General features: G+C 49.6%; 1 protein-coding gene across 2 annotated transcripts in view; it reads right to left on the bottom strand.

The window, feature by feature from the left end:
• Positions 1-21,874, bottom strand: part of SPTBN4 (spectrin beta, non-erythrocytic 4) — a 113,174-nt gene that overhangs the window by 19,667 nt on the left and 71,633 nt on the right. For both annotated transcript variants that reach the window (XM_030797442.1, XM_030797443.1), the window contains 6 exons: positions 20,993-21,256; positions 7,262-7,486; positions 6,366-6,455; positions 2,264-2,542; positions 2,043-2,173; positions 389-593 (listed from right to left, as the gene is read on the bottom strand). In XM_030797442.1, the coding sequence (XP_030653302.1) occupies positions 389-593; positions 2,043-2,173; positions 2,264-2,542; positions 6,366-6,455; positions 7,262-7,486; positions 20,993-21,256 (1,194 nt within the window). The remainder of the gene's footprint in view (positions 1-388; positions 594-2,042; positions 2,174-2,263; positions 2,543-6,365; positions 6,456-7,261; positions 7,487-20,992; positions 21,257-21,874) is intronic.

Below are 21,874 nucleotides of genomic sequence, written 5' to 3'. Positions count from 1 at the left end.
AAGTGTTGGGATTACAGGCATGAGCCACCATACCTGGCAGAGGCTACCATTTTGCGGCAGGTAAGAGTAATGACAATCATCATCATCATCATAAAAAATAATATCTAACACTTACTGAACACCTGGCAAGAATAGTAACAAAATAGTAACAATAAAAATAACAATAAGTAACAATAAAATAATAAGCTGATAATAATAACTAACACTGTGTGAGGCAGCATGTGTGCCAAGCAGGGTCCTCAGTGCTTTACATTATATTAACTCATTTGTCTCAGAGCAGAGCCATGAGGCGGGTGCTGTTATTATCCTCATACTACAGATGAGGAAACTAAGGCCCAGAGAACCTTAGTGGTAGTTCCTGGTATCACTTATTACTAATGATGCTCACCGAGACATGCTCAAAGTCCTGGCCGAGCTCGGGTGAGCCAGCCACCACCTCCTTCTCGGCAATCCAGTGCTCAAGCTCGCTCACCTGGCGGCTGAGCTGGTACAGCCAGTACTGCTGTTCCAGAGCCACCCGGCGCTCCTCACCCAGCTCCTTGAGTGCCACGTACAGGCGGTCCACCTGAGACTGCCGCCGGCTGATCTGCTCGCTGATGGGGGACACGGAGGGGCAGGGATGGACCCCTGAGATTCTGGGGCAGAGCGTGACCCCCCTAAACCCCCTCCCCAGGACAGGGCTGTGTTTCCTTGGAATCTTCAGACAAGGCTGTGTCCCCAGGTAGAGCTCTGTTTTCTTTTCTTTTTTCTTTTTCTTTTTCTTTTTTTTTTTTTGGAGACAGGGTCTTGCTCTGTTGCTCAGGCTGGAGTGCAATGGTGTGATCACAACTCACTGCAGCCTCCACCTCCCATGCTCAAGCAATCCTCCCATTGCAGCCTCCCAAGTGGGACCACAGGGTGACTCTACACCTGGCTAACTTTTTGATTTTTTTGTAGAGATGAGGTCTCACTATGTTCCCTCTGTTCTCAAACTCCTGGGCTCAAACGATCCTCCTGCCTCAGCCTCCGAGTGTTGACATTACAGGCGTTAGCCACTATGCCTGGCCAGGACTCCGTTTTCTGCAAGTCTTGGGTTCAGACAGCCCTGCCTTTCAGCATGCAGGGAAAACTCTGCTTCCCTAGATGGATAAGCTCACCTCCATCCAGCCTCACCCAGTTTCCTTTTTTTTTTTTTTTTTTGAGACGGAGTCTTGCTCTGTCACCAGGCTGGAGTGCAGTGGCGCGATCTCAGCTCACTGCAACCTCTGCCTCCCAGGTTCAAGCCATTCTCCTGCCTCAGCCTCCCCAGTAGCTGGGACTAAAGGCACGTGCCACCATGCCCGGCTAATTTTTTATTTTTAGTAGAGACAGAGTTTCACCATGTTGGCCAAGCTGGTCTCCAACTCCTGACCTCAAGTGATCCGCCCACCTCGGCAGCCTCACCCAGTTTCTGTCTCAGTCTCACGCCCCTCCTATCCAGGAACCTCACCTCGGTGGGACTCTGGACTCCCAGGTTGGGTCCCCAGCCAATTCATCCCACCTCTAGCCCCAATCTCTGAGCCCACTTGGACAGAGGTCTCTGTACCTCCTTTCAGATTCCATCCGTGGTCCAGGCCTGGAGCTCAGCACCCGCCTACACGAGGCAACATCACCCCACTGCACCAGGAGGTCTCCAGCCCCACCTACATAGCCAATCTCAGCACAGGCTTTTCTGTCCTCCCAGACACTGGGTAGAAAGAGCCCCTTGCCTGTCCTGAGCAAATTCTTCTCTACCCCAGTCCTAAACATCGCCTCCTCTTTTCTCCCCGACAAGGTCCCCACTACTACGCTCAAATCCAGGTGCTCCTGGCCCCACCCTCTCAACCATCCCTGGGCCGTGTCCCCCAATTCCGGCCCTCCCACTTGCCAAATCCGAGGGCTCCAGCACACAGCAAGGAGGGCCTCTCCCACCCAACGTCCAATTCCAGCGCTGCGCCAACTCCCAACAGCGAAGCTTCAGGTCCTGCCGGACCATTCCTGTGAACCGGCCATGCCCCCGCCCCCGCCCCCGCCCGCCCGCCCACCTGTCCGGGTGTCCCATCTCCAGCAGCGCCCGGCACTGGCGCGACAGCTGCGCGATGCTTTCCTCGTAGTTCTCCACGCCTTGCTCCAGCTGCAGGTGTTTCTTGAGCAGCTGCAGGGTGCTCTGTTCGTCCTGGGGGCACAAAGCGCCCACGATGAGGCGGCAGCGGCGGCCCCTGGCTCCAGCGCCCCCAGGCCCTCCGCACCCCCAGCTCGGGCGCACCTTGCCCTTGTCCTCACTCATCATGAGCAGCTCCTGCTCGCCCAGCCACGCCTCCACCTCAGCCACGTCGAAGTAGTACTGCTCCACCTGGAAGGCGGCGTCCAGCGCCTGCTGCCGTCGCTCGGCAGCCTCCCGCAGTCCGGCCCAGGCGCTCTGCAGCTGCTCCAGGCCCCGACGCACTGCCTCTGCCTCCGGGCTGCGCAGCGACGCCAGCGCGCCCGCGCGCTCCAGCACCTCCTCCAGGCGCGGCCCGTGCGCCTGGATCTCCCGCCGCAGGCCCTGGGGGCAGGAGGTAGGGGGATGTGGGTGGAGAGGGGGCGTTCCGAGGCCCTGCAAGACCACACGCTCCTCTGCTACTGGCACGGCCCACGGGGCAATTAACAAGCACCCCCAGCTCGCTTACCACGTGCCAAGACCATGTAAACATTTTTCTGATACTCCCTCACTCATCATAACCCTATGCTGCAGGTGGGAAAACAGGCACAGAGGGGCGAAGTACAGCGCCCAAGAATAAGCAGCCAATAAGGAGTGACAGGATTTGAACACAGGAGGCTGGTTCCAGAGACTGTGCTCCGAGCCAAGCCGCTTGCCGACCCAAGATCGGCCCTAATACAGAAACCCTACGGCTTAGCAGCCGACGTATCATTTATATACGGTGAAGCGCACAAATCTTAGGTATACAGTTGCACACATTTGTACAGACGCATACACCGGTGTGCCTAGATCAGCATGTGGAACACTTCCATCCCCCAGAAGGTTCCCTCAACCAGCTCTGTACTTGCAGAGTATCTTATTTAACTTTTTGTGTGCCTTAACCTTATTTACTTACAGAGTACCTTATTTAACTTTTTGTGTGTCTTTTTTAACTTTTTGTGTGCCTTAACCTTATTTAACTTTTTGTGTGCCTCAAGTGGTAAACAAAGATAATAACAGCCAGCATGTCCTCTTCTTATTTTGCTTTTTTAGAGACAGGGTCTCACTCTATCACCCAGGCTGGAATGCAGCAGCTTTAAACTCCTGGGCTCAAGTGGTCCTCCTGCCTCAGCCTCCCAAGTAGCTGGGACTACAGGTGTCCACCACCATGCCCCGCTATTTTAAAAAATATTTTTGGAGGGACGAGGTCTTGCTATGTTACTCAGGCCGGTCTTGAACTCCTGGCCTCAAGCAATCCTCCCACCTTGGCCTCCCAAAGTGCTAGGCTTATAAGCATGAGCCACTGTGCCCGGCCAGCCAATGCTTCTTGAGTGTCTGCTACCCTGCTACCTGCCAGGTGCTTTACTAAGTAAGAGCTTTACATAATATAGCCTCACACCTCCTCATTCCCAACCTATGGACCCAGACAACATTACCATCTCCATTTTACAGATGAGAAGACTGAGGCACAGAGAGGGTGAGGAATTTGCTAAAGTCACACAAGCTAGTATCAGGCTGAGATGATCTAACGTGGGGTTGTTGTAAGGTGATAAACTATGGAGCATTTGGAACTGAGCCTGCATGCAGCAAATGCATAATATTTGTAGCTATTTTTTGCTTAACAGCCCCTGTGTATCCAGCACTCTCACTGCACACAGCTGAGCTCCCCCAATTTTAAGTACTAAGTGCGCTTGATCAGTCTCCTCAACCATGACAACGATAGGCCAGTTCTGTCCCCAACACTGTTGACAGCCAAGAGTATTTTCATCAAGACAGGAAAACAAAATCTCAGCAAAACTCCAGTCTCTTAAAGAACTCCACCTACTGCAGAATGATCAGGAAGCTTCCAAAATAATCTGTGGACCCACCTCCACACCATCCTTCAGTGCCCTATTCTTCCAACAAACATTATTTGGTGAAATGAGGATAATGACAATATCCACCTCATAGGGTTATTGAGGGGATTAAATTAAATAATCAGCATAAACCGTAAGACAGTACTTAGCAGCACATGGTAAATCTTTTTTTTTTTTTTTTTTTTTTTTGAGACGGAGTCTCACTGTTGACACTCAGGCTGTACTGCAATGGTGCAATCTTGGCTCACTGCAACCTCCGCTTCCTAGGTTCAAGTGATTCTCCTGCCCCAGCCTCCCCAGTAGCTGGGATTACAGGCACCCGCCACCTCGCCTGGCTAATTTTTTGTGTTTTTAGTAGAGACGCGGTTTCACCGTGTTAGCCAGGATGATCTCGATCTCCTGACCTCGTGATCCACCTGCCTTGGCCTCCCAAAGTGCTGGGATTACAGGCGTGAGCCACCGCACCTGGCCTTAATTTTTTGTATTTTCAGTAGAGACAGGGTTTCACCATGTTGGTCAGGCTGGTCTCGAACTCCTGACCTCAGGTGATCCACCCACCTTGGCCTCCCAAAGTGCTGGGATTACAGACATGAGCCACTGCACCCGGCCAGCACATAGTAAACCTTTAATTGATGCTTTTTTTTTTTTTTTTTTGAGACAGGGTCTCACTCTGTCACCCAGGCTGGAGTGCAGTGGTGTGATCTTGGCTCACTGCAACCTCTGCCTCCCGGGTTCAAGCGATTCTCCTGCCTCAGCCTCCCAAGTAGCTGGGATTACAGGCACCTTCTACTATGCTCAGCTAATTTTTGTATTTCTGGTAAAGACAGGGTTTCCCCATGTTGCCCAGGCTGGTCTCAAACTCCTGGGCTCAAGTGATCATCCCACCTCAGCCTCCCAGAGTGCTGGGATTACAGGCATGAGCCACCACACCCGGCACAATGCCTTATTATTATTATTCCTCTTTTATGTGTCTTGCTTTAGGCTTTGGTGAAATAGTTGCTTTGACCAAGGGGTTCCCTTGCTATGCAGTTTGAGAACCACTGCTCTAAACCAACTCTACTTATTTAGATGTGGAAACTGAGCCCCAGAGGAATGAACAGAGATTCAGAGATTTTTTAGGAACTCAAAAGCCCCCTCCCCACCTTGCTCAGGTTAGGGGACAGTAGTACCCTCTTGCTGATTATCTCTGTCCTTTGTCCCTATGGGTATTTTTTGTTTGTTTTGGGGTGTGTGTGTGTGTGTATGTGTGTGTGAGAGAGAGAGAGAGATAGGGTCTCATTCTGTTGCACAGGGTGGAGTGCAGTGGTGTGTTCAAGGCTCACTGCAGCTTTGACCTCTGGACTCAAGGGACCCTCCCTCCTCAGCCTCCAGAGTAGCTGGGACTACAGGGGCACACCACCACACCAGGCTAACTTGACGTTTTGTGATTTTGTTTGTTGTTGTTTTCTGCTTTTCCTTGTCCAATAGACATTCCCCTTCCTTCTAGTCTCAAGCCCCTGATTTTCCTTTGGGGGACCCCCTTGGCCTCCATCTCAGCCTTGGTAATTAAGCTAAGGCTGATTCCAGCAGCAGGTTCCAGGGGAGGGTGCTTGGCCAGGCCAGTCCAAGGAGCAGTCCGAATCCCCATCCATCATGATTAGTTCAGGGATAGGCATGGGATGCCATGGGCATGGTGAGCCAATGAGAATTATTCCTGAGACTACTGTTGACATTATTGAGGGGGGAAATTCTCTTCAGTTTTGCTGGTGGGAGGTAAACCTGAATCTACTGGAGGCCTTTTATCACCAGGAGAGGAGGATTGGCCTAAGAGGAAAGCTCATGCAGAAAAACAAACAGGCCGGGTGCGGTGGCTCACACCTGTCATCTCAGCACTTTGGGAGGCTGAGGCGAGTGGATCACTTGAGGCCAGGAGTTCGAGGCCAGCCTGGCCAACCTGGTGAGACCCCCCCGCCCCCCCACCGCCCATCTCTACTAAAAATACAAAAATTAGCCAGGTGTGGTGGTGCACAGCTGTAATGCCAGCTACTTGGGTGGCTGAGGCAGGAGAATCGCTTGAACTCAGGAAGTGGAGGTTGCAGTGAGCGAAGATTGTGCCACTGAACTCCAGCCTGGGCAACAGAGCAAGGCTCCATCTCAAAAAAAAAAAAAAAAAAAAGAGCCAAGAATCATGAAAATATATGGAAGCACCTGGATACATCTGTATCTGCTGTCCACAGTGTTGTTAATTCCAAAAGCCAATAAATTCATTGTTTTGGCTTTAACCATCTTCAGCTGTTTTCTATCACGTGTATCCAAATGTGTCCTAACTTGCTCCCTCACCTGGCTCTGCTCACCTGGTTCTTTTTGATGTGCTGCTGGACCGCCTGCAAACCGTTGCCTCGCTCTGTCTGCATGGCCAGTGGCAGCCGCTCCTGAACCCATGCCTGGAGAGGACACAGGAAGCAGGTCAAGGGGAGAATGCATTCAAGAACCCCTGCATCGCAACTAAACTTTAAACCTGCACAGCATCCCAGGCCTTCCTTGCCTAAAAGCCCAGTCGAATCTTCAGCCTCCTCCGTTTTTTTTTTTTTTCTTTGAGATGGGATCGAATCCCCAGGCTCAAATAATGCTCCTGCCTCAGGCTTCCCAGTAGCTGGGACTACAGGCGCCACCACACCTGTCTCAGTCTCCTCTGTTGACATACTCTGTCTTGCTCTCTGCACTTAAGCCAGGCTCACACCGTTGGCCTTTGCACATACAGGTCTTGTTTCCTATCATATTCCTAACCACCCTGAATGGTCACTGTCTGGGGACAAGTCTGTTTTCCCCGTTAGACTCTGAGCCCTCTGGGGCACAATGGGGTCTGCCTTGGCCACCCCTGTGGCCCCAGTATCATCCAAACACAGGGCTGGGGCCAGAATGATCAACTGAGTGAGCAAATGAATGAGCAAATCAGGAAATTGAGTGATGGAATGAGGAAATGAACAGAGGAGTGAATGAATGAATAATAAGTAAATGAGTGGAGGAAAGAACAAACGATGGATGAGTGAATAAATAAATGAGTGACTAAATGAACAAATCAACGAATGATTCAAAGTGAGTAAATGAGTGTGAATGAATGAATGAGTGAAGGGCTGAATGCGTCTTTCAGCGTATGAGTGGGAGGGTCTCAGCCTTCTCCATCCTCACCCCGTCCCGTGCCCACCTTCTCCGCCCCCCAACCCGCCCCAGGCCCCTGCGCTGGCCTCACCAGCTCGTCGTCCAGGTCGTGCGCCACCTGGTGCAACTCCTTGGAGGCCAGCAGCAAGCGGCGGCGCTCCTGCAACGGCTCGAGCAGGCGCACCAGGCGCTCGCCCACCGCGTTCTGCCGCTCGCCCACCAGCTCCTTGCTCGCCGGCTCCAGCGGCAGCGCCGCCGTCTGCGCCTGCAGCTCTCCCACCTCGCGGTACCACTCCTCCACCTGCGACTCCATGGACTGTGGGGACAGAGGCAGGGTCAGTGGGCCCCACCCGCCCTCCTGATCCTGCTGCGGCTCTCCAGTACCCTTATGGTGACAGCCAGACCCCTCACCGCGGCCCACCCTTCCACCCTCTCCTCGTTCAGTCCCCTCCAGGAGCGATGCCCTCCGCATGAACCTGCATCACACTAAGCTAGTCCCTGCCTCGGAGCCTTTGCCTTTGCTGTTTCCTCTGCCAGGCATGCTCTTCCTTGTCAATCAGATTTCAGCTGGAGTATTACCTTCTCAAAGAGGCTTACCTGACCCTGGAACTAAAGTGGTCCATTAATTCACTAATTCCCAGAACAACCCTTCAAGGTTGGTAGTCTCCCTGTTTTACAGAGGAGGAAACTGAGGCCAAGAGAAGTTAAATAATTTGTCCAAAGAGTCAACTTTCCAAAATTATTACTATCAAATATAGTAATAATTTTTGTTAATGCTTTTTTTTTTTTGAGACAGAGTCTCGCTCTGTTGCCCAGGCTGGAGGGCAATGACACAATCTCAGCTCACTGCAACCTTCACCTCCCAGCCTCAAGCGATTCTCCCGCCTCAGCCTCCTGAGAAGCTGGGATTACAGGCACCTGCCATCATGCCCGGCTAATTTTTGTATTTTTGTAGAGATGGGGTTTCACCATATTGGCCAGGCTGGTCTTGAATTCCTGACCTCAGGTGACCCACCCACCTTGGCCTCCCAAAGTGCTGGGATTACAGGCGTGAGCCACCGCACCCAGCTGAATTTTTTTGTTTGTTTTTTTTCTTGGAGACGGATGAGCAAATCAGCCTGGGCGCTGTGTCATCCAGGTGTTTCATAGGTGCCAATTCAAATCCCCCAGGGAAAGATGGATTATTTAATGAATGGTCATAGGCCAATGGCTAACCAATTTAGCTGGATCCTTTCCTTGCTGTTTATACTGAAAACAATTCCAGATGGATTAAAGACTTAAACGGAGTAAGTAAATCCATAAGGCACTAAAAGAAAACCTGGGCAAATGCTTTTATAATGTTGGGATGGAGAAAAATCTTTCCAAGCATAAAAAACATAAAGGGAAAGATTTATAAACTTGATCACATAAAAATACTTCTGCATCAGCCAACAGATATATGAAAAAATGTTCACCATCACTGGTCATCAGATAAATGCAAATCAAAACCGCAATGAGATACCATCTCACACCAGTTAGAATGGTGATCATTAAAAAGTCAGGAAACAACAGATGCTGGAGAAGATGTGGAGAAATAGGAATGCTTTTACACTGTTGGTGGGAATGTAAATTACTTCAACCACTGTGGAAGACAGTGTGGCGATTCCTCAAGGATCTAGAACTAGAAATACCATTTGATCCAGCGATCCCATTACTGGGTATATACCCAAAGGATTATAAATCATGCTACTATAAAGACACATGCAAACGTATGTTTATTGTAGCACTATTCACATTAGGAAAGACTTGGAACCAACCCAAATGTCCATCAGTGATAGACTGGATTAAGAAAATGTGGCACATATACACCATGGAATACTATGCAGCCATAAAAAAGGATGAGTTCATGTCCTTTGTAGGGACATGGGTGAAGCTGGAAACCATCATTCTGAGCAAACTATTGCAAGGACAGAAAACCAAACACCACATGTTCTCACTCATAGGTGGGAGGTGAACAATGAGAACACTTGGACATGGGGCAGGGAACATCACACATCGGAGCCTGTCATGGGGTGTGGGGAGTGGGGAGGGATAGCATTAAGAGAAATACCTAATGTAAATGACAAGTTAATGGGTGCAGCACACCAACATGGCACATGAATACATATGTAATAAACCTACACGTTGTGCACATGTACCCTAGAACTTAAAGTATAATAAAAAAAATTAAAAAATACTTCTGCATCAACCAAAATTTCAGAGTTAGAAGGCAAATGACAAACTGTAAAAATTTGATATGTATCTATGTAACAAACCTGCACATTGTGCACATGTACCCTAAAACCCTAAAGTATAATTAAAAAAAATAAAAAAAAAAAAACCTCTGCAGATCAAAAAAAAAAAATTGATATGTATCAGAGCAAGGAACTAGTTTCTTTAACAATCAAAGAATTTCCCTCCATCCTGCTTCCTTTGTCTTCACAGTGCTTACCACCATCAGACAACTCTCTTGATTTGTGTGTGTGTGTTTTGTTTTTTGACAGGGTCTTGCTCTGTCATCCAGGTTGGAGTGCAGTAGCGAGATAATAGCTCTCTGCAACCTCGAACTCCTGGGCTCAAGGGATCCTCTTGCCTCAGCCTCCCAAGTAGCTAGGACTACAGGCACACACCACCATGCCCAGCTCATTTTTGAAATTTGTCATAAAGATGGGGTCTTGCTATGTTGCCCAGGCTGGTCTTGAACTCCTGGACTCAAACTATTCTCACGTTGGCCTTCCAAAGTGCTGGGATTACAGGTGTGAGCCACTGCACTCAGGTACTTGTGTATTTTTATTGGTCCCCTGCTTCCAGAATGTGACCCACATGATGGGAGGGGCTGTGTCACACTCACTGCTATATTCTTGAAAGCCTAGAACAATTTTTGGTACACAATAGGCCTCCAGTTATGATTTGTTCAATGCATACATGAACAACATCAACAAAAAAAAAGGACTGCCCAAAAAGAGAAATGGGCATCAGATGTGAACAGGCAACAGACAAAACAAGCATATGAAAAGATGCCCAGTCTTATTAATCAGCTGGAAAATAGAAATTAAAACAAGGCTTCCTTTTCTTTTTTCTTTTCTTTCTTTTTTTTTTTTTTTTTTGAGATGGAGTTTCGCTCTCTTTGCCCAGGCTGGAGTGCAATGGCATGATCTCGGCTCACTGCAACCTCTGCCTCCTAGATTCAAGTGATTCTCCTGCCTCAGCCTCCCAAGCAGCTGGGATTACAGGCACACATCACCACACCTGGTTAATTTTGAATTTTTTTTTTTTTTGAGGCAGAGTCTCGCTCTGTCACCCAGGCTGGAGTGCAATGGTGCTATCTTGGCTCACTGCAAGCTCCAAGCTCTGCCTCCCGGGTTCATGGCATTCTCCTGCCTCAGCCTCCCAGGTAGCTGGGACTACAGGTGCCCACCACCATGCCTGGCTAATTTTTTTTTGTATTTTTAGTAGAGATGGGGTTTCACCATGTTAGCCAGGATGGTCTCGATCTCCTGACCTCGTGATCTGCCCGCCTTGGCCTCCCAAAGTGCTGGGATTACAGGCGTTTGCCACCATGCCTGGCCAATTTTGAATTTTTAATAGAGACGGGGTTTCACCATGTTGGCCAGGCTAATCTTAAACTCTTGACTTCAGGTGATGCACCCGCCTCAGCCTCCCAAAGTGCTGGGATTACAGGAGTGAGCCACTGCGCCTGGCCAAGGCATTCTTTTCTACACATTAGGTTGGCAAAAATGTAAAAGACTTATAGTATTTAATGCTGGCAAAGATGCTGGGAGATGGGCACACACAGCCACTGTCAGTGGTGGTGTAAATTGGTAGAGCCTTTTTGGAAGGCAATTTGGCAGGTCTTTGCATCAAAATGCAAAATATGCATCTGCTTGACCCAGCACTTGCACTTCTAGTAATATAACTAAAGAAATACTGTCATAGGCCAGGTGCAGTGGCTCACGCCTGTAATCCCAGGACTTTGGGAGGCCAAGGCAGGCGGATCACAAGGTCAGGAGTTCGAGACCAGCCTGGCCAACATGGTGAAACCCTGTCTCTACTAAAAATACAAAAATTAGCTAGGTGTGGTGATGCATGCCTGTAATCCCAGCTACTTGGGAGGCTGAGGCAGGAGAATTGCTTGAACTTGGGAGGTGGAGGTTGCAGTGAGCTGACATCACGCTGCTGCACTTCAGCCTGGGTGACACAGCAAGACTCCATCCTGAAAAAAAAATTTTTAAATAATAATAATAAATATTTTTAAGAAAAAAAAGAAATACTGGCACAGATTCACAAAGTTGTAGTATCACAGCAGAGTTTGTAATGGGAAAAAACTGGAAGCAACCTCAATGCCCATCAAGAGAGAAATGGTTAAGTCAGGTACAGCAGCTCATGCCTGTAATCCCAGCTACTTAGGAGGTTGAGGTGGGAGAAATGCTTGAGCCCAGGAGTTCGAGACCAGCCTGGGCAACACAGCTAGATCCCCTCTCTTAAAAAAATAAAAGAGTAAAATGGTTAAACAAATCCAGACCAGTATGGAATAATAGCCAAGTGTTATTGTTAAGAAGGAAAAGCATGCTGGGTGCAGTGGCTCACGCCTGTAATCCTAGCACTCTGGGAGGCCAAGGCGAGTGGATCACCTGAAGTCAGGAGTTTGAGACCAGCCTGGGCAACATGGTGAAACCCCATCTCTACTAAAAATACAAAAAATTAGCCGGGCTTGGTAGCAGGCACCTGTCATCCCAGCTACTTGGGAGGCTGAGGCAGGAGAATTGCTTGAACCTGGGAGGCGGAGGTTGCAGTGAGCTGAGATCGCACCATTGCACTCCAGCTTGGGCAAAAAGATGGAAACTCAGTCTCAACAACAAACAAACAAAAAAAAAGAAGCAGCAGCAGCAATTTAGAACCTATCTATGAATATAAATTTATAGTGGATTGCACATGCATAAAAATTCCCTGGAGTAAACAAGAAGTTCATAACAGATGGTACTTACTGGGGGGATGAGAACTTAATGAACGGGGAACAGGAATGAAGGGGATAATTTTCCCATGGGATTTCCCTAGAGGTTTTGATGCCTTAACCATGAAAATTTATTTATTCAAAAATTGAAATTAAACATGAAAAGCAAATAACATAAAAGCATTAAACATCCATATAGGTACACTTGTAAATGCACAGGAAGAGTTCTAGATGGATGCACACCAAATAACTGAGGCTCCCTTTGGGATGTGGGATTGGGAGGCAGATCGGACTGAGACTTTATGTTTTACTGAAGACTGCTGGGTTAGTAAAATTTTTTCCCAAAAGAATATATTCATATATTACCCTTGTAATTCTAAACAGATGGAGGAAAGCTAGAGAAGAAAACAAAATAACAATTAAAAAATTAAGTGGTAACAGATTACGGCAAATGACTGCAAAACAAAACCCCAAACTCAAGATCCAAGCCAAGACTTCTTGTTTCAAAGTTCTGCAGTGCAGAGTTGTTGGTTTTGCTTGCCCAAAATCCATCCTCTCCTTCCAAATACACCAAAACTCACTCTCAGGTCCTGAGCTTCCTGAAGGGCAAATAAAACCTAGAGAGCCATGGGCAATCACATGACCCAAGTGGGGCCAATCGGAACACTGAAAACACCCTGGTCATAAAGATAGGGTCAGAGATGAGCATGTGACCTTAGATGGGCCAGTGAAAACTCTTCCCACTTTTTCTTTTTTTGTAGAAGTGGGGTCTCACTACGTTGGCTAGGCTGGTCTGGAACTCCTGGCCTCAAGCAATCCTCCCATCTTGGCCTCCTAAAGTGCGGGATTACAGGTGTGAGCCACTGTGCCTGGCCACTCTCCCCACTTTTGCCAGGAAAGTGTGTGTGCACAGAAGAGATTCTCTCTTTCCCATGGGCTTCCTAAGTTGGGAGGAGGTAGGCCGGGCATCCTGGGGTCATCCTGCCAACATCAGGGACTCCCTGACAATGAGGCCAACACAGAAGAAAGAGGTGCTCAGAAATGAAGACAAGGAGATTTGTGAAGACATAATTTGAGTTACTGATCACTCCACCCCTCAGACCATGAGCCAGCACCTTCATAAATTGAAGACATAATTTGTGAATAATGAAGACATAATTAGCCAAGATTGCACCACTGCACTCCAGCCTGGGCAAGAGAGTGAGACTCTGTCTCAAAAAAAGAAAAGAAAGGATGGGTTCCCTTGCCTTGAGTCCCAATAGGGCAAGGACTGGGAATGTATAGCCCCTGAATGTGCACTCCTCTCCCAGGCCATGCTGAGCTGGATACAAAAACATGGGACAGACAAGCAGAACAGGGGGAGGAGGGTGTTTCCTTGGCCAGAGAAAGAGCTTTGCTTAGGGTGGGGGTGGGCCTGGAAAAAGTGTAGGGTCCCCAGGGACAGAGCCTGGCAGCTGCAAAGCCCCCAGTGCATTTTCTCATCTGGCAGGAGACCAGTCCCCCACCTCTCCAAGCAGGAGCCTGTGGCCGAGGCCAACCAGCTGGCCAGGTCCCTGAGGGCTGGGGAGCCAGGACTTGAGACTCCACCATCTGGCTTCTTGGCCAGGAAGCACAGCTTGGCGAGAGGCCCCGAGAGAGGATTCTGGGTCACGTGGCCAGGACCTGGGAGGTGGGGTCCCAGAGAGCCTGCTGCAGTGGGTGTGGTGGGGGATGAGGGAGAGGACACAAGGAGGACATGAGGAACAAGGGAAGGAGGCAGAGACAGAGAAGTCAAATAAAAAGAGACAGAGAGACTGGGGTGGTGGCTCATGCCTGTAATCCCAGAACTTTGGGAGGCCAAGGTAGGCAGATCACCTGAGGTCAGGAGTTCAAGACCAACCTGGCCAACATGGTGAAACCCCATCTATACTAAAAATACAAAAATTAGCCGGGCGTGGTGGCTCATGCCTATAATCACAACTACTTGGGAGGCTGAGGCAGGAGAATTGCTTGAATCCGGGAGGCGGAGGTTGCAGCGAGCTGAGATCGTGCTATTGCACTCCAGCCTGGGTGACAGAGTGAGACTCAGTCTCAAAAAGAAAAAAAAAAATACAAAAATTAGCCAGGCATGGTGGCGGTTGCCTGTAATCCCAGCTACTCGGGAGGCTGAGGCAGAGGAATCGCTTGAACCTGGGAGGCAGAGATTGCAGTGAGCCGAGATCGCGCCACTGCACTCCAGCCTGGGTGGCAGAGTAAGACTCTGTCTCAAAATAAATAAATAAAGAGACAGAGAGAACGGAGTGAGAGTAGGACACAGAGGTACACAAAGGGAAGAGAGAGACACAGAGATGGCGACCGGAGGACAGGAGAGAGGCTGAGGGGGACAGATCGCTCACACACCGCACACCACTATACCCCTCAGACCCCAAGCCAGTACCTCACTCAGCCCAGCCTGGCCCCAGTGCCCTAAGGGTGGATGGGACAGCCAGGAAACGTGCCAGGCTGGATGGCAGCCGACCCCTCTCCTGTGTATGCCCCAGGGGACAGTGGGGCCTTGGCAGGTCCCCTCCCCAGCAGCAGCTCCTGAGGGGCAGCTGGGCTCCATCTGGGTGCCATGGCCCACGCAGTCACTTCCTGCCTCGGGCTCCCTCTGCTGGGAAAAGGGCCCAGGAGTCTCACACTGGAGCCTGCCTCTGGCCCCCATCACTGTGTGACCCCAGGGCCACTCCCTTGTCTCCTCTGGGCTTCAGCCCCTCTCTTGAACAATGGGGACCCCCATCTCATGGTTTGCTGGGCTTGGCTGAGACTGAACCCCCTACGGGGAGGGAAGAGCTAACTCTGCACTCTGGCTAAAGCAGGAGGCCCCAACTCCTTCCTCTAAAACCTAAATAGTACAAAAGAAGGTCAAAGATGGTCAAGCTCGCCAGTTGCATTGGAAAAAAATACAAATACACACACTGCAGTGAGATACCCAACTTTCCCCAGCCACTGGGACTGAGAAAGATCTAAAATGTCTGACAATACCAAGGACGAGAGGAAACAGGAGCTCGTGTGTACTGCTGGGGAGAGAGTGAGCAGCCACAGAAGGACCTGGGCAGGCGATTTGGCAAAAGCAAGTGAGCTAAAGATGGTTCTAACTTTTAACACTATATAAATATTTCATTTACCACCTCCAAATTTCTTTTCCTTTTTTTTTTTTTTTTTTTGAGACGAGGGTCTCACTGTCGACCAGATTGGAGTGCAGTGACACGATCACAGCTCACTGCAGCTTCAACCTCCTGGGCTCAAGTGATCCTCCCACTTCAGCCTTCTGAGTAGCTGGGACCACAGGCATGTGGATCTCGCTATGTTGCCCAGGCTGGTCTGGAACACCTGGGCTCAAGCGATCCTCCTGCCTTGGCCTCAGAAAGTGCTGGGATTACAGGCATGAGCCACCGTGCCCAATCATCCGTGTTGCTTTTTTAAAATGTGTTTGGGGCCAGGTGCAGTGGCTTACGCGAATAATCCCAGCACCTTGTGGGGCTAAAGCGGGAGGACTGTTTGAGCCCAGGAGTTTGTGACCAGCCTGGGTAACATAGCGAGATCCCATCTATTAAAAAATAAAAATAGATTAAAATTAAAAAGCAGCATGGAGAGGGGTAAATGCCCCAAATGGAATATGAACAAAAACAAATGAAGTACCGTGTATCACGTAAGTAACAACCGAAGCGAAGGTGAAATAACTAGCTTTTGAAAACAGTAGAGTGATGGTGATACGCTCTCAGTTTTATGACAGTTAAAATTAAAGACCGGCCAGGCACGGTGGTTCACGCCTATTATCCCAGCACTTTGGGAGGCCGAGGCGGGTCAGGAGTTCGGGACCAGCCTGGCCAACATGGCGAAACCCCATCTCTACTAAAAATACAAAAATTAGCCAGGCATGGTGGTGGGTGCCTGTAATCCCAGCTACTTGGGAGACTGAGGCAGCAGAATCGCTTGAACCCAGGAGGCAGAGGGTTGCAGTGAGCCGAGATTGTGCCATTGCACTCCAGCCTGGGTGACAAGAGCAAAACTTGGTCTAAAAAAAAAAAATTAAAGACCTGTGAATAAATACTGAATCTTAGATTTATTGTGTCAGCAGTTCTGAAACCACTTAATGCATTACGTCTTTTCACCTTCACAATGTCCTTATGAGGTCAGAAATATCATTATGCCCATTTTACTGAAGAAGAAAATGAGGCACAGCCAGGCGCGGTGGCTCATGCCTGTAATCCCAGCACTTTGGGAGGCCAAGGTGGGTGGATCACTTGAGGTCAGGAGTTCGAGACCAGCCTGGCCAACATGGTGAAACCCCATCTCTACTAAAAATACAAAAATTAGCCAGGCATGGTGGCGGGTGCCTATAATCCCAGCTACTCAGGAAGCTGAGGCAAGGGAATCGCTTGAACCCAGGAGGTGGAGGGTGCAGTGAGCCGAGATCATGCCACTGCACTCCAGCCTGGGCAACAGAGTGAGACTCCCTCTTAAAAAAAAAGAAAAAGAAACTGAAGCACAGAGAGGAAAGTCACCTCCTTGGGCTACCCAGGTGATAAGGCACAGAGCCAGGGCTTGACCCAGGCAGCCCAGCTCCAGCATCCATGCCCTTCACTGAGATGCTTCCCACACTCCCGCTATCCGGGGGTGAGCACTGAGGTCCTTTCCTTTGCAAGAAGGCATCCGAGGCTCAGAGGGAGGGACAAAGGCAGCAAGTGGGAGAGCTGTGACTCAGAACCAGACCTGCTGGAGTCCCAAGTCTGTGCCTTCAGCCACTGCAATACACTGCTGGGGAAGAATTAGTAATCACTGCAAGATAATTATGAATCCTAGCAATAGGCTGGGGCAGTGGCTCACGCCTGGAATCCCAGCACTTTGGGAGGCCGAGGTGGGCGGATTGCTTCAGCCTGGGAGCTTGAGACCCATAGTCCAAGCTTCTCCACCCTGCCCTGTGCAGGACTGACCTGCGTGGACCAGCCCTCCTGTCCTCTGGCTTCCAGGTGGGTTGGCCTCAAAAATGGCTTATAATTTTCAGTGCAAAATGAAAACACAAGGTCCCTTGTTCAAATATTTATTAAGAATTTTGTCCAGGGGCAGTGCCTCACCCCTGGAATCCCAGCACTTTGCGAGACTAACGTAGGAGGATCACTTGAGGCCAGGAGTTTGAGACCAGCCTGAGCAAAATAGTGAGGCCCTCGTCTCTATAAAATAATACAAAAATTATCTGGGCGTGGTGGCACATGCCTGTAGTCCCAGCTACTCAGGAGGCCGAGGTGAGAGGTTCACTTGAGTCCAGGAGTTCAAGGCTGCAGTGAGCCATGATCACGCCATTGCACTTCGGCCTGGGCGACAGAGGTAGAAACTGCCTCAAAAACAAAAAAATTCAAGACATCAATAGTAGGGCATTAAACAAAGCATGGAGCCCTGTGTCACTGCACGGGCAAACACCCATGAAACCAGCCCTGGTTGACACAGAGAAGCCCAGAGGAAAGTGAGTCTGGGGTATTATCTCCCCGGCTCTTCCCTACTATGGTGCCATGGTCTGGCTGCCGTTCTTTCTTTCTTTCTTTTCTTTTTTTTTTTTTTTGAGACAGAGTCTCACTCTGTCACCCAGGCTGGAGCGCAGTGGTGCGATCTTGCCTCACTGCAACGTCCGCCTCCCAAGTTCAAGCAATTCTCATGCCCCAGCCTCCCGAGTAGCTGGGATTACAGGCATGTGCCACCAAGTTCAGCTAATTTTTGTATTTTTAGTAGAGACGGGATTTTGCCATGTTGCCCATGTTGGTCTTGAATTCCTGACCTCAAGTGAGCCACCTGCCTTGGCCTCCCAAAGTGCTGGGATTACAGGCGTGAGCCACCGTGCCTGGCCATGGCTGCCGTCCTTGACTAAGAGTGCCAGCTCCTGTCTGGCAACTCTCCCCTTCCAACTTCCAATAACTTTTCCTTCTCTGCCTTCTCTGGCTAGGGAGGAGCAAAAGCTCCCCTCCATGAGTCCCACAGCCCTATATGTTTCCTGTAGCTTCCCCATTCTCCACTCACACCTTTGTCAAGAAACTCAAGTTTTCTGCAGGTGAGCCTGCCTTCTGTTTCTGGCTGGGACCCTGACAGTCAGATGCCCCTTTCTTGCAGGCTTACCACATCCTGGGCACTGTGTTAAGCGGCTCCTTTCTGTGCACATCCCCACCTGGCCCTGGGAGACCTGCACTGATGATAGAGTCCTATTTAAGAGGGAGGACAGAGGCTCAGGGAGGGACCTAAAGGTGGTATTGAATAGCCACTTGGTAGCCGTGTGACCTCTGTGAGCCACAGATCCTTTCTGTGCTATGGTTTTCTCCTGGGTGGGGTAACAACAGGACCTCCCTCATGGGGCTATTGGGGAGGAGAGAGGAGTTAACAGTGCCCAGCACATTGTGTACATCAGCAGTTCTCAAACTGTGGCCAAGGAACCCCTGGGGATCCCTGAGATCTTTTCAAGGCATCTGCAAGGTTACAACTATTTTTATAAAAATACTAAGATGTTATTTGCCTTCACCATTCTCATTTTCTCCCCAGCATGCAGCAGTGTTTTTCAGAGACTTGATGACCTGTGCTAGTGAAATGGACTGAATACAGACCCGGATGGGAGAAGCCAGCTCTCTTCTATTCTAGACATGAAAGAGAACTACAGGCTGGGTGCCATGGCTCGTGCCTGTAATCCCAGCACTTTGGGAGGCCAAGGCAGGCGGATCACCTGAGGTCAGGAGTTCGAGACCAGCCTGGGCAATACGGTGAAACCCCATCTCTACTAAAAATAAAAAAAATTAGCTGGGCATGGTGGCACACGCCTGTAATCCCAGCTACTCAGGAGACCGAGGCAGGAGAATTGCTTGAACTTGGGAGGTAGAGGTTGCAGTGAGCAGAGATTGCGCCACTGCACTCCAGCCTGGGTGACAGAGCAAGACTCCAACGAAGGAAGGAGGGAAGGAAGGAAGAAGGAAAGAAGGAAGGAAGGAGGGAGGGAGGGAGGGAAGGGAGGGAGGGAGGGGAAAAGAAAGAAAAGAAAAGAGAGGAGAAGGGGAGGGGAGCGGAGAGAGAAAGAACGAACTGACCTCATTGGCCATCACATTCAGATCTGTTTGTCTTTTTGTTCTTTTGCCTGTTTCCCCAACCAGAATGGGATCACCATGAAGGCAGTAACGTTTCATCCATTTTGCCCACTGCTATATCCCAACACCCAGAAAAGTGCCTGGCACATAGTAGGTACCTAATTATTTTTATTTTTTTTTTATTTTTTGAGATGGAGTCTCGCTGTGTCTCCCAGGCTGGAGTGCAATGATGCAATCTCAGCTCACTGCAACCTCCGCCTCCCCGTTCAAGTGATTCTCCTGCCTCAGCCTCCTGAGTAACTGGGATTACAGGCGCGCGCCACCATGCCTGGCTAATTTTTTTTTTGTATTTTTAGTAGAGACGGGGTTTGACCACGTTGGTCAGGCTGGTCTCAAACTGTTGACCTCGTGATCCGCCCGCCTTGGCCTCCCAAAGTGCTGGGGTTACAGGCGTGAGCCACCGCGCCCAGTCGGTGCCTAATAATTATTTGCCACAGAGATGAATGAATACATACTGATCAGTGTCATTATGTATTTCTTACTAGTCTTTTTTTTTTTTTCCATACACTATGCCAAGCACTATATAACTACATAGGAAATATATCAAAAAGGAGGAGTGAAGAGTCAAGGGCCCTGGATTGAAATCCAGGCTTTGCTATTTGCTACTCTGGACAAGTAAGTTCACCTCTCACCTCCTGGAACCTCAGTTTCCCATCAGTCAGTCAGGCATTGTTCCTGACAGGTAAAAGCACGAGTCATGTGGGCCAGATACCATGGCTCACACCTGTAATCCCAGTACTTTGGAAGGCTGAGGCGAGAGGGTTGATTGAGCCCAAGAGTTTGAGACTAGCCTGGGCAATATGGTGAGACCCTGTCTCTGTAAAAAATTTAAAAAGATTATCCAGATGTGGTGGTATGCACTTGTGGTCTCAGCTACTTGGAAGGCTGAAGTGGGAGAATCACTTGAGCCCAAGAGTTTGAGGCTGCAATGAACTGAGATCAAGCCGCTGTACTCCAGCTTGGGCAACAGAGTGAGTCACTACCTTGAAGAAAAAAAACAAACAACAACATCAACAACAGCAACAAAAAAAGAAAATCAAAGGCAGGAGCCATTACTCCCTGGGAGGTGAGAAACAATGGCTACGTTCACCTCTGGTCATTCCACGTGAACTGCTGTGTACCAAGCATGGAGCTGCCAAGCTGGGAGCAGATACAAAGCAGACGCTGCATCTGTTCTCTAAGAGTGCCCTGTTTCATAAAGGAGACACCGGTTAGCTGTGTGTCCTTAGGCCAGGTGCCTTACTTTCTGTGCCTCAGTTTCCCCATTGGTAAAACGGGATAATAACAGTACCAATCTCCAGAAGTGGCTGGGAGGAGTTCAGTGAGTGCTTGGCCCAGAGACTGGTAGAGGAATGCTCAATGAATGTCATTGTTATTCCATGCAAAGCCATTCCCATACCCCTGGGCCTTGATTTCTCCATCCAGGAAATGAGTGTCAGGGTCCTGTGAAACCTGTAGCATGCTAGTCATTTACCTACTGCTTTGTGGCTCTAGATCCTTCCTTTTCCCTTTGTACTCCATATCTTAGGTGGTGGTGGCTGCTTCCAACAGTTATTACTAGCTGGATTGCTTCAATATTCCCTTTCTGATCTTCTACAAGTTTGAAATAAATCCCTGTATTAAATCCCCTCCATTTGACATACCTTGAATGGGGTTGGACCCTGACCTGGCCCCCATGTGGCATAGGGAGCCCTCATCTGGGCCAGGAAGGCCATACCTGCAGCTTCTTAAGCTGACTGTTGACAGTGGCCAGGTCCCCTCCAGGGTCCACGTCTTGCAGCTGGCTCTCCATGTGAAGGAGCTTCTTGTCCAGCTCAGCAAAGCTCTGCACCAGCTGGTCTGCTTTGCTGGCCTCAAAGAGCTGCCGTGCCTTGGCCTGGGTGGTGCTCTCCAGCTCCGCCCAGCACTGGCGGATCTCGCCCAGCTTCTTCCGCACAGAGGCCGCCAGTTCGGGCTTCTCCTGCATCAGTTGCTGGCCCTCCTGCCCCAAGTGGGTGGATGGCAGGAGATGGAGAATAAAGATAGATGGTGGGGAGAATCAGAGAAGTGTGGCAGAGTGACAGGACATAGGGAAAGATGTGAGAAGAGAATCAGAGGCAGGGAGTGGGAGACACATAGCGAGAGAGAGACATGAGGGGTGGATGCAGAGGTAGGCCCAGAAATGGAAGGAACGAAGGAAGAGAGACAAGAAGAGAGAGACAGACAGACAGAGGTGAGGGGAGGGAGACAGAGAGATGGAGGGAGAGACAGATGGACACAGAGACATGGGAAGGAGTCAGGGAGAGACAAACAGTCACAGAGTGGTCAACAGAGAGAGGCACAGAAAATCAGAAACATGGGGAGAGGACCATAAGAAAGCCAAGGATAGAGGGATAGACAGAGAGGAAAGAAAGACAGAGAGAGCCAGAGAGGCAGGGAGAGAATGAAATTCCATTAAACTCAAAGTCAAGAAGACTGCCTTCGCCATATGCCACCATTTACGAAACATCAATGACCATTTAAGGGTTTAAGGCCAACCTGGGTGTCTCTGTGTGAGTCAGAAAAGTGTGTATATCCAGGGCTACAGGTTTAGGGGTTCAGCCAGAGTAGGGGGAAGTTC

The sequence above is a fragment of the Nomascus leucogenys genome, chromosome 17 (assembly GCF_006542625.1).
Source record: "Nomascus leucogenys isolate Asia chromosome 17, Asia_NLE_v1, whole genome shotgun sequence".
Lineage (NCBI taxonomy): Eukaryota > Metazoa > Chordata > Mammalia > Primates > Hylobatidae > Nomascus > Nomascus leucogenys.
The sequence above is the reverse complement of the archived record's forward strand: the minus strand, read 5'-3'. Positions and strand labels throughout refer to the sequence as shown.